Genomic DNA, 12,489 nt, shown 5'->3' on the forward strand with positions numbered 1-12,489 from the left:
ATCAGTTCTCCTGGAGACAATGGCTGCTTTGGCCAGTGGACCCTATGGCATTATACCCTGCTGAGGTCCCTCCCCACCCCAAACCCTGTCCTCCCCAGGCTCTACCCCTCAAATGTACAGGAATTTCCCAACTCAGAGTTGGCAACTGTGTGACTGGCTATGGAACCACTTTCCAGACCCTTGGAACCCAGAACACATGGCATAGGAGGTGCTTTTCTACCTTAGCTGTGACTGCATAGCCCCAAATTGACATAAGCCAATCTCGAGGTGGCACCTGGAGATCTCCAGCTATTGCAACTATGGCATAGAAGGAGATGGTTTTCTACCTTAGCTGCAACTAGGTAAAGGTAAAGGTTTCCCTTGCTCAAAAGCCAGTCGAATCCGACTCTAAGGATGCGGTGCTCATGAGGCTGTCCTCTCATACTACCCACAATGAGCCCTTGTATACTGTGAGACTGCAGCTTAGAACACCAGCAGGAGTGTGCTATAAAAAGGAATTACATTGCACGTGGCCTTGAGTTTGAAAGGTAAAGGTTTCCCTTGCTTGAAAGCCAGTTGATTCCGACTCTAGGGATGCGGTGCTCATCTCTGTTTCCAAGCTGAAGAGCCAGTGCTGTCCATAGACATTTTCATGGTCATATGGCCGGCATGACTAGATGCCAAGGCACACGGAATGCTGTTTCCTTCCCACCAAAGCGGTACCTATTTATCTACTTGCAGTTTCTTGCTTTCAAACTGCTGGATTGGCAGGAGCTGGGACCAGAGATGGGAGCTCACTCCGTCATGTGGCAAATTAACATAAATCAGGGGTGGAGGGAACCATACCTGTTACAATGAGGCTGTCCTCCCATACTACCCACTTGGGGCAGCAAAATGACTTGAGACACCCCTGCCTTATATTTATTTATTATTTCCACTTACTATACCGCCCATACCCCTAAGGGTCTCTGGGCGGTTTACAGGATAGTTCTATGAACTATAGTACCCTATCTAAGGCCACATACTGTAGGGGATGGGGGTTCCCTACCGGCACCCTGTCCGCTGCGTCTTCTCTCCGGCTCGGCTTCCTCCCTCTTGGCGGCTTTTCCCCCTGACATCTTTGTCCCACTAGCTAAGCAGAAGGGGGAAAAAATGGCTTGCCTCCCTCTATTTTCCCCTTCCCTCTGCCACCTCACCAGCCACAGCCGGGACATTCACCTAGGGCTTCCTTCTAGAGACAGTTGTATTTCTTCCCACAACAGGCCTTACTCCTAGTCTGTAATAAAATGAGATTAGGCACGTATATGAGGAACTGATCTGTCAATGGGTTTATGAGCATGATGGCTAAATGGGACATCCATGTTTAAGGGTTGTGTATTACTGAATACCACTTGCTCGGGCAGGGAGAGGGTATTGCTGCCTTGCCCTGTTTGTGGACTTGCTGATTTTTTCAGGTAATAAGAAACCTAAATATTTACAAAAACAGGTGGCATTTTAGAAAAAGCCTTCCTTTCTCATGCAAGATGGGAACACCTTTGCTAAGATGATGCCTGTTATTATTGCGTATCACCAATGTGTGCCTTTGTCTTCAAAAGCAATGCAAATTTAAAACAATTACTCAGCTGAAATTCATGATTAAATCAGAAAAGTCTTAATTAATTGGGTGATGGCCCCATTTGCAATAGATGCGTGGGGAAGAAGAGCCCAGAGGCTTGGCAAGGTGGTTGGAGAGGTTGAGCAGGCCAGATGTGTCTGACTGTTCAGAGGACCACAATTGTGAGTCTTTGCAGTGGTACAAAGCCCCAAGGGCTCAGGTATGCAACCTCCTGTATTGCACCAACACGGGAGGGTGAGCCTGGTTCTGACTCTTGTCCAGGCACACTTCCAGGTGGAGCTCACGGATGGGCTGATATCTCACTTAAATGGCTCACTGGCTGCCAATGGGCTTACTTCTCTGCTATACTACTTAGTGAGACGTCCATATGCAAAATATAGTATTGAAGCACAGAAAGGCCAGATTTGGAACCACACACAGGGCTAGCAGTGTTACACAAAGCAAGCCAATGTTGTTCTGCAGGTGGAAAAACCCAAAGCCTTGGGGCTGATTTGCAGTGGTTGGGACTGTGTGCTTGAGGGTTCACTGTGCTCAATTTAAATGTGCTGATTTTTCTTCCAGAGCCCCAGTTCTGGTTGCCCTCGCTCTCATTGAATGTGGAATGAAGTACGAGGATGCTGTGCAGTTCATAAGGCAGTAAGTCAAGGAGACCAGTCTCTATCTACCCAGCATGCCAGCCTTTCTCTCTTTCTATAGACTTCTTTTAATTGAGCTATCCTCTGTGTGATGAGTCTGTGTAGCTGCTGCTGCTTCCTCATAGCCTTGCTGGGCCTGGGAAGGGTGCTGTATGATGAGAGTGGGCCTGACTTTTAACTTGCTTGTGAGACACTCAATCATGCAAGCATACTAGAGAGAACACACACACACACACCCTTGCCTTATTGGGAAGTTGCTGCTTCTTCTGAATCAAAGGTACCTGTGGCCTCTCTGGGGCATCTCATTCCTGTTGAGCTCTGGGGCTGTTCCACTCTCTCCGGTTCAGCTAGGAGAAAGTCTTTCCAAGTGAATCTGGACATGCTGGGCTACCCCTTCCTGATAGACCCCAGTTGTCTTGCTTTTTAACAGAAGAGGCAGGCTACATTGTGCTTCTTATTGTGCTTTTTATCCACGTTCTTCAGCCTCCATAACATTATTTACTATGACACTTTTAAAATCCTGCCTTTCCTCAAAGGAGCATAAGTTGACATATCCAGTCTCTGGAGACAGGCTAAACCGAGAGTGTGACTGTTCTCCCAGGTTACCTAGTGAGCTTCATTGTTAAGCACAGATTTGAACTTGAATTTCCCAACTGTGAACGCCATCTCTGTCTCCTCTAAGTTGACAGATTGGGTATAAACGTTTTATTTCCTTCGTTTATACTCCACCTGTCTTTCCAGTTGGAACCTGAAGCAGCTTACATCATTTTCTTCTCCTTTATTTCATCCTCACAACAACCCTGTAAGGTAGTTCAGGCTGACTGTGTGCAGCTGACCCAAGGCCACCTAGAAAGCTTCCATGGCAGAGCAGGGATTTGAACCTGGCTCTCTCAAATCCTAGTCTGGTGTTCCAGCCGCTACAACTCCACTGGCCCTCATCTGCTCCTCTGCCTTGGGTGATTAGCAGGTGAGAGTAAGGATGTAAAATTTTCAGAAATTTTGAAGCCACAAGGAAAACTTGCTCAGTTGCTAGGGGAATGATAGAAATTTGGGGAACAGTTGAAACAATGCTGTACTTATCAAGTCTTAATTTTATTTTTCTGCTCCTGAGCAAAAAAGGCTCTGTCTTGCTGCTCTTGTGAAGATGGTAGAACCATCACGGTGCAGAAATGTGGCTTGAATTTGCTTTTTGTACTGTTTGTAAATATAGAGTGGTGGTCACTGTTTAATGACCCCTAAATTGTCATACATACAAATCTTATTATTCATTTCAAGTAAGTAAAACTGTCTTAAAACATTTTACTCCAAAACAGAAAATAATTCATAGGATTTTTATTGTTCCCCTAGATTTTAATTTTTCTAATAGAAAAATGTCCTGGGGAGTAGGATTTTCTTGATTTTTTTTGTCCCCAGGCCTTCACATCTTTTCCTTTGAGACAGCTGAGAGCAAAGGTACTGTGGCTGAAAGCAGGTCCCATGATGTGCAGCCACCTGCTAGTTGCTTAGGGCCATAGCAGTAAGGAACCTCGGAAACTCAGGGTCAAATCCTTACACAGCCATGAAACTCAATGGGTGACCTGAACCAGTCATGTGATGTGTTTAATTTGCCACAGTGTGACTGTGAGGATGATGTGGGGACGATGCTGACGCTCTGAGAAAGTTCCTTGGAGAAAAACAGGACAATTCTTGTAGTGGGGAACCTGAGTTGGGTCTGAAGCAAATCAACGCCTCTCCTTTTCAACAATTAAGGAAGGAGCCAGTTTTTTAATGAAAGATTTGGTACAGTCTGTTAACTGATGGATTCTACTCTTAACTAGGGCTGTCAGCTGGTCAAAGATTTGTTTAGTCATCTGTCCCTTAATTGACTACTTGATCAATTGAACTCACATACTCAATAAGGGTCCAGTTTGACATTTGTTGTATGAGAGCGCTTTCCTTTTAACAGTCACATTCCAGGATAAAGTGTGTTTTTATCCTTTCTATAGTGATACAGCAGAACAAAAAACAGCCTTCGCAAATGAACAAAGTGCTTTTAGGTGGCTTCTGACTCCTCTTCCTCTGTGGCGCAGGACCTGCTGCAGAGTTCTTCCTTCCTATACTGCCATGGTGGCATGAACACTGTGGGAGGAGCCAGTGCAGCAATTTCTCCCACAACAGTGTGAACCTAGTTTTTCCAGGGAGGATCTTAGCTGGGAAGGACCCTGCAGTGTGGGCTCCTCTTGTGTGGTCTGGGCCATTTCCTCTTAACCCAGTAGCAGAGAAAAGAGCAAGGGCTGCTGTGGCTGCCATATTGCCAGTGGTAATGTACTACTGATGTTACAGCTTGCGAGCCTCAGTTATAACACGTAGAACCTTTTGAGTGCCTTAATCTTGCCCGCTTTGAATTCTGCCTTCCCTGGTGTACAGAGTGGTGGGTGGATGACAAAATAGGAAGCCTAGTGTTAGCTATACAGTCCTGGAACTGCCAGTTGATTTTTAGAATGTATTTATTTATTGACTTTTCTGCCCAGTGAGGGATGCAAAGTGGCTAATGTCGTTGTTCATTTGTTCACTCCCACGCTACTGTCCCTGGTGCTTTCTGAGAACTGAAAATATTGACTTGAGTGATGGTGGGAAGTGGCTAAAACCATTAAGTCCTAACTGCACCACTAGATCTAAAACCTTGGCTGTGCTTCTGTTTCAGGAAGAGGAGGGGAGCTTTCAATTCCAAACAGCTGCTTTACCTTGAGAAATACCGACCGAAGATGCGATTGCGCTTCAGAGATGCCAACGGTCACTGCATCGTGCAGTAAGGGGGAAGTCCTCTGAAGTTGTTTTGATGCTATCATGGCTGTCTTTCTGGACTCGTGGAACCTGAAAATGTAATTCTGGAATTGAACGACATCCTCGCCATGGCAGTGGAGTTGGTGCTCCTCAGCTGTTGTCCTAATGATGATGATTGTGATAAAAAAATAAAATTAAAACTAAACATTTTGGTGAAGAATTGTCTTCTCATGTTGCAGTCTGATCATCTGCCAAGAGAAATAGAGTTCCTAGAGCCTTCTGTATTTTTAACTTTTTGGAGAAAAAACCTAATAAAATCAATTTTATGTCTCAAGAAAAACGGGAGTATCAAGGTTGTGCATATATCATAATTGAGTGAAACAGCATCCCTCGGTTAGGTCCTGGTATGGGGATTAGTTTTGGTATTTTAATGGTTGCTTTCTTTCCTTGTGCTGGCAGGCAGAATTGAAGTGATGTCTTTGTAGCTGTAGGTGAGCAGTCAGCAGCCTTAAGCTCAAGTGGATGAGTTCAGAAATAGTGGTTTGTATGTCCAGTTTGCAGCTGACAGGATGTTTGTGGTAGTTAGGCTTACGAACATGCTGGGTGAATGTCCTTTATCTTACCTGGATGATACTTTTAAGCATCATTCATCTTCCAGATAAGCACCTGGCCTGCTGAGATGAGGGTAAAATAACTTTGTGACTCCTTGGTGCACTCTTGGAAATGATGAGGATTGTTACCCTTGCTTAAAACTAGAGCTGTAGCCCCTGTGATTGTCTAGGCGTCCAGATTATGCGATTGCAGATGTGGTCCTCCGTGCTAAAATGCTGCCTACAAATGCATTGCTTTTAAGAACTTGGTCTAGAAGTTAACCTGCAAAATTGGGCAGACGTGTATTACAGTGTCCAGGTAAGCAGCATATTTAAAAGGTTGCCTTTATCCTACAGGCCCTGTGCTTGCTGTCTGGATGATCTTTGCCTCTCTCTGTGTGGAATAAACTTGAATGGAGGCTATTTTGAATAGGGCTCTGTGCCCACTTGACATTTGTCAAATGCATAGGCACCCTCCCCGCCTCATGTTTAGTTCCTGCTCACCACTGGTTGGCGCTTGTTCTGGCCTTTTCACCAGGTCCTTAAGGGAGATTGCTGGTTACACACTGCTGTTTTTAGGGTGTGTTGTGTAGGAGGATAGTTGCAAGAGGACATTGCATGTAGGCCAGCAAGACAAGTGTTTAATTTTAGAGTGGGTTTGTAATATTTCCAGTTTCCATAGAAGCCCATATCCCTTTTCTTTCAATTCTCAGCATTTTTCAGGATCAAAATTCTTTTGCCCTTCAGACTCACACAGATTCAAGCATCAGCTCTTTAGTAGGCACAGACAAGGCTGATAAACTTTCCATTATGGAGGACACCATGTAACCTTCCCAATACAATAAGGTATAAAATTGGCTTTTGGCTAATACAGCCCCAACATTTCAAGTCTAGAAAACAAATCATGGACCATCGTTTCCATGTGTGCTTAAATTACACCTATTTCTGATGGGTACTGTGCCAATCAGTCCAGTTTTGGATGGTTAACATATTTAAGTCGAAAACCACAATTCTTTTTGTCTAAAATATATATATTGGGGGAGGGTTGTGGCGCTGTTACTTATACACACAATTAGGGGCAGGAACTGCAGTTCTGCATAAAAGTGCTTATCTAGAAATGTGGCCCTGGATAGCAAACACAAGGTTGGTACTTGCCCAGTGTACAAATACAAATTGTTCTTTTTTTTTAATACAGATTTTATTAGTTTCATAGAAAGATACTACAGAAAAACAAAAAGACATAAACAGAATAGAAAGCATCTAACAGAATGGATACTATACTCATACATCAGCTTAAGTTACAATGTAATTATAGACTCGTCTTCTATGCCGTGTCTGTAAGGTTTTTGTTGAGATTTATGATTTAAGTTCAAGATAATTTTGCATCCAATTATAAAACCTCGCCCATTTTCTTTCAAAGTTCCCTTCTTGTTTTTCGTGTAATTGTAACGTTAATTTGTCCATTTCTGCTGCATCTAACAGCCGGAAAATTAGTTCTTTGTCGGTGTCTCTCCTTTTTTCCAATATTTTGCGTATAAATTCTAGCTGTGGAAATACAAATTGTTCTTGTAAGTAGGTTCTGATTTTTACAAAATTTAGAATGTGTCATTTTTCTGTTGTGCGACAAGACCTAACTATGGCTAAAACTGCTGCAGCTGAATGGGAAAAAAAATCCCTCAACATAATAGAACCTTTTCTTTAAAAAGAAATCACTTTTATATATAAGTTCATTCTTCCCCTTCAATTTTACTTTGTATTATAGTATATTAGATTGTATTTCAACATCAACAGAACTGAGAAAGCAGGGCTGTTTCTTAATGCACAGGGGTGCACATTCTGTCAGAGTAGAAATGTCAGAGCTTCATTGTCGGAGGGCTCAACAGGCACAATTTCTGGTTCAGCACTTGGAACATGGTGCAATAAAGTTCTTACCTGTATAAAGTCTCCTTTCTGCTTCTCAGTGAATTTGTTACAACCACAAGCTGTGGTGGTGCATATAAGGGCAGAAATATGACAATGGCTTTTCTGAATAGACTGTTTTGTCCTGTTCATATTTTGCTCCTTCAGGAAGTACAAACACAGAAACACGTATGTATGTGATTTGATTTCCATGTCTGGCCTGGTGAATGAGGTGTACTTGATTGGATGTCTTGTTGGAAACACTTTCCAGCAAATGGCATAGTTACTTCTCCACTGTGAAGCATATAGGAAGCACATGTGGGATTTGCTCAGAGTTTCAGAATTATCAGTGATCTTATTTGCTCAGTAACCAGCCCCTTTGCTCCAGTGCTGAGCCTGAAGAACCAAGGGGAGAAAAAACAGCAACCTGTATTTGGAGCTTAGTATTTGGAGTATACTGTGAGACTGCAGCTGAGAACACCAGCAGGAGCGTGCTATGAGGGATAAAAAGGAATTACATTGCACGGGGCCTTGAGTTTGAAAGGTAGTTTCCCTTGCTTGAAAGCTAGTTGACTCCGACACTAGGGATGCATGCTCATCTCTGTTTTGAAGCTGAAGAGTCAGTGCTGTCCAAAGACATTTCCATGGTCATATGGCCGGCATGACTAGATGCCAAGGCGCACGAAACACTGTTTCCTTCCCGCTGAAGCGGTACCTATTTACTTGCAATTTCTTGCTTTCGAACTGCTACGTTGGCAGGAGCTAGGACCAGAGACGGGAGCTCACTCTGTCATACGGCACTCGGTTCTCGAACTGCTGAACTACCGACCTTCCAGTCAGCAGTTCAGCGTCTTAACCACTTGAGCCACCGCAGTTTGTAGGACATTACAAATGTGCATATGGTGGACTGTGGAGGTTAGATTTGCCAGGATGTAGAGAGCTGGAATTAATTGCAGCCTCTCCAAGGCAATGTGGTGTCTTCACATGATATCAAGGAGGGACAGGAGACACTTGCCATTAGTGACTTGAAATGTCACATATTTGTGGATGGTGGTCTGAATAGACTGAGCAGTGAATGAACAAGGCACAAGAATGATTTGGTCAGTGTGTAGCCATATCCTCTTCCTAAATCATTATCTGAAGAAGTGAGCAGTGACTCACGAAAGCTTGTTCCCTGCCACATGTTTTGTTAGTCTTTAAGGTGCTACTGGACTTTTGCTCTTTTCTACCGCTAAAGACTAACACAACTACCCATCTAAATCATTATGGCTCCTCTTTTGTGTCCTTAGAAAAACATTAGCTAATCTGGAAGCATGGAAGCAGTTTGAAATGCTACCTAGTTGTGGGGGATGGGGGTGGGGTAAGGTTGCCAGATCCAGGTTGGGAAACAGAGGTTTGGAGGTGGAGCCTGGGGAGGATAGGGACCTCTGGGGTACAATGCCATACAATCCACCCTCCAAAGCATCCATTTTCTCCGGGGAACTGATCTCTGTTGTCTGGAAATGAGCTGTAATTTTGGGGGATCCCCAGGTTCCACTTGAAGGTTGGCATCCCTATGAGTGTCTTGTGCTTATTATAAGGAGCATATCCTGTTCTCACTCCCCTGCACAACGTATGGATGCAGCTTCAAGGCACTAGATCCAACTGAAAATACAGCATTTGCAGATTTGAATAAAAGAGAATGAGTGGCAAAAGACCATGATGTGTAAAGGCAGCTAAAGGGTGGGGTGGTTTGTCTCCTGTCATGACTGCAAGCCAGCACAGGTCCAAGAATTTCAGTCCATTAGGTTAGCTGCCCCCTTGCCTCAGGTCAGTGATGTCATTAGGCTGGAACAGAGGAGAACACATCCATAATACTCTGGCAGGTGGCACCAATAGGATGCTACACCACAGTCCCCTGTGTGCATGCATCTTCAGTGGCCCCAAAGAGCTCAGTTTTGAATATTCAAAGTATTTAAATAACCTCTGTTTTTGAAATGTGTAGAGACTTTGGTTGTGTATTCTGGTGTAATACAAATTATAGATCTGTTTGGATCAATTTGTTCCCGGGAACTGTTGAGGGAGCCTGATGTTAAAGGTGAGAATTTAATTTCATCTTGATGAAATACTGCTTGGAAAGAAGAGAGGCCTTTCTCTGCCAAACAGATTTAATCTGGTCAGTGGCAGTTCAGTTGCAAACTCCCTCCCCTCAGCTGTGATGGGAAGAATTTATTTTTAAAACTTTACAGGTACCTTGCAGCATTTATAGCTGCACTTAACACACCTCCCCACCCAGCAGTTTACACTGTGTGGATTTCTTTCCTCTCAAAGGTGTGTCACTCTTTCATCGACTGTTTACTGCACCAAGCAAATCAAGTAGAGAGAAGCAAAGGTTTTTAAGGTTCAGATGGAAACGGATGTTTGAGGAAAGCTGCCAGTCTTTTCTAGAATCCAACAGGTGGAGCAAGGTTGCCAAGGCTATGTGGAGTTGCCACCAGAACAGGGGTGGGCAATTTGGCCTGACAGCCTCATCTGGGTGTTGTACACTTTTGAACGTGCAGAGTTTGATGTAAGTTCCTCTTTTCCCCATTGCCAGGAGTTCCAGTAGCAGAAATGAGGCAAGCCCTGCAGTGGTTTGTCATTGCCCTCCTCTGCGCAGTAACCCTGGAATTTGTTCCCTGGACCAAGTTCCTTGGTCATCTCCAGTGTTCCCTCTAAGCTGAGTTAGTGTGAGCTAGCTCAGTTTTTTAGCCTCCGGCTCACACATTTTTGTCTTAGCTCAGGAAGCATGGCTCCAAAGCAAACTAATTTATGCAGTAGCCAAATCGCTCACTCACATCTGCCAGTAGCTCACAAAGTAGAATTTTTGCTCACAAGACTCCACAGCTTAGAGGAAGCATTGATTGTCTCCCATCCAAATACTAACCAGGGCCAACCCTACTTAGCTTCCAAGATCTGACAAGATTGGGCTAGCCTGGGCCATCTAGGTCAGGGGAAAACCACCAGATAGCCCTAGAGAAAGTCCCAAGCACTGCTGAGGTCTTGCACGGTTACGAGGGATGGCCATCATGCATGCTGAGCAGCTATTCCAGACTTTAATCATTTCACTTACCACTGTCCCACAAGGCCAGCCCTCCCCTGGATTCATGAGTCCACTGCTGCTGCCTGCTACTATTCATCCCTATAGCTGGGGCTCAGTGGTTCTTTGTCCTCATCCTGGGCTGTTTGTGCAAAGCACTCCCTTTTCCAACCAAGTACCTCTCTTTAGGGTTCCCAACAACAAAGACCCCCTAATCTGTATTTTATGTGCATATGACATGAGGCCAGAAAGATCTAGCCCAGGGGTGGCCAAACTTGCTTAATGTAACAGCCACACAGAATAAACGTCAGATGTTTGAGAGCCACAAGACATGAACAAATATTACACACGTTTTTATTGAAAAATATGCAAATTTGCTTTTTATTAACATTAAATTAGACCATGTGAAAGAGCCACATGCGGCTCCCGGGCTGCAGTTTGGCCACCCCTAATCTAACCCCATGTCACATGCCCTATCATTTGATACACGGGTGTCCTAGCGGCAATCTATACACTGCTTAGGAGGGTTATGGCTGGCTGCAGACTTAGGGAGCAATCCTAAGGAGGTCTACTTGGAATTAAGTCCCATTTTATTCAGGGAGGTTTTACTCCCAGGAAAACATTTTAGGATTGCAACTCTCATTTGGTATCATAAACTGTACCATAGCTGTGTAGGCATGGTGGGGGACAAGACTTTGTTACTCCCATGGAGTTCAATGGCAATGTTTTTACTTACACCAGCATTTTTGCCAGAGGCAGGACCTGGGCTGGAAGGGTTAGAGAGTATCAATCAAGCCCCCTAGCACACATGCACACACATACCAGCACTCCCCAGTGGTGTTCATTTTTCAGCCACCCTGGGGCACAGTCACATCAGTTCCTGCTTTACATTGGAACAGTGTCATCAGGGCACTACAAAAGCATATCTCTAGATATAATATCTCCCCTTTAGACTGACACAAGGCCAGATTAATGGCTGGGTTTAGGATTGTTCTGTCAAACACCTGCATAGAACACTCCTGCTCCACTCTTGGCCCTGTCATTCCAGTTCCAGAACACTCCTGGTACACCCCGGGGCTGTCATTCCACTCCATGGCCTGTCATCCCAGTGCCTGAACACTCCTGCTCTACCCTGGGGCCGTCATTCCACTCCGTGGCCTGTCATCCCAGTCCCAGAACACTGCTGTTCCACCCTGGGGCCGTCATTCCACTCCGTGGCCTGTCATCCCAGTCCCAGAACACTGCTGTTCCACCCTGGGGCCGTCATTCCACTCCGTGGCCTGTCATCCCAGTCCCAGAACACTGCTGTTCCACCCTGGGGCCGTCATTCCACTCCGTGGCCTGTCATCCCAGTCCCGGAATACTCCTGCTCCACCCTGGGGCCGGCATTCCACTCTTGGCCCTGTCATCCCAGTCCCTGGACACTCCTGGTACACCCCGGGGCTGTCATTCCACTCTTGGCCCTGTCATTCCAGTTCCAGAACATTCCTGATATACCCTGTGGCTGTCATTCCACTCCGTGGCCTGTCATCCCAGTGCCTGAACACTCCTGGTCTACCCTGGGGCCGTCATTCCACTCCGTGGCCTGTCATCCCAGTCCCAGAACACTCCTGTTCCACCCTGGGGCCGTCATTCCACTCCGTGGCCTGTCATCCCAGTTCCTGAACACTTCTCTTACTCCCAGGGGCTGTCATTCCACTCCGTGGCCTGTCATCCCAGTCCCAGAACACTCCTGTTCCACCCTGGGGCCGTCATTCCACTCCGTGGCCTGTCATCCCAGTTCCTGAACACTTCTCTTACTCCCACGGGCTGTCATTCCACTCCGTGGTCTTTCATTCCATCCTCAGAGTAGTCTATTTGGGCCCAGAAACCCTAATGGAAAATCCATTCCGCATTTTTATTGCAATCTACTTGTACGCTAATGTTTTCCAATGGAGCCCATGCAAGTCA

General features: G+C 45.2%; 1 protein-coding gene across 2 annotated transcripts in view; it reads left to right on the plus strand.

Annotated features, from left to right (window-relative positions):
- PTP4A2 (protein tyrosine phosphatase type IVA, member 2) overlaps positions 1–7,520 on the plus strand; it is a 70,499-nt gene extending 62,979 nt beyond the window's left edge. For both annotated transcript variants that reach the window (XM_015408099.1, XM_015408098.1), the window contains exons 5-6: positions 2,156–2,230; positions 4,913–7,520. In XM_015408099.1, the coding sequence (XP_015263585.1) occupies positions 2,156–2,230; positions 4,913–5,021 (184 nt within the window). In that variant the 3' untranslated portion in view covers positions 5,022–7,520. The remainder of the gene's footprint in view (positions 1–2,155; positions 2,231–4,912) is intronic.
- The last annotated feature ends 4,969 nt before the right edge of the window (positions 7,521–12,489 follow it).

The sequence above is a fragment of the Gekko japonicus genome, unplaced genomic scaffold (assembly GCF_001447785.1).
Source record: "Gekko japonicus isolate JY-2015 unplaced genomic scaffold, Gekko_japonicus_V1.1 scaffold36, whole genome shotgun sequence".
NCBI lineage: Eukaryota > Metazoa > Chordata > Lepidosauria > Squamata > Gekkonidae > Gekko > Gekko japonicus.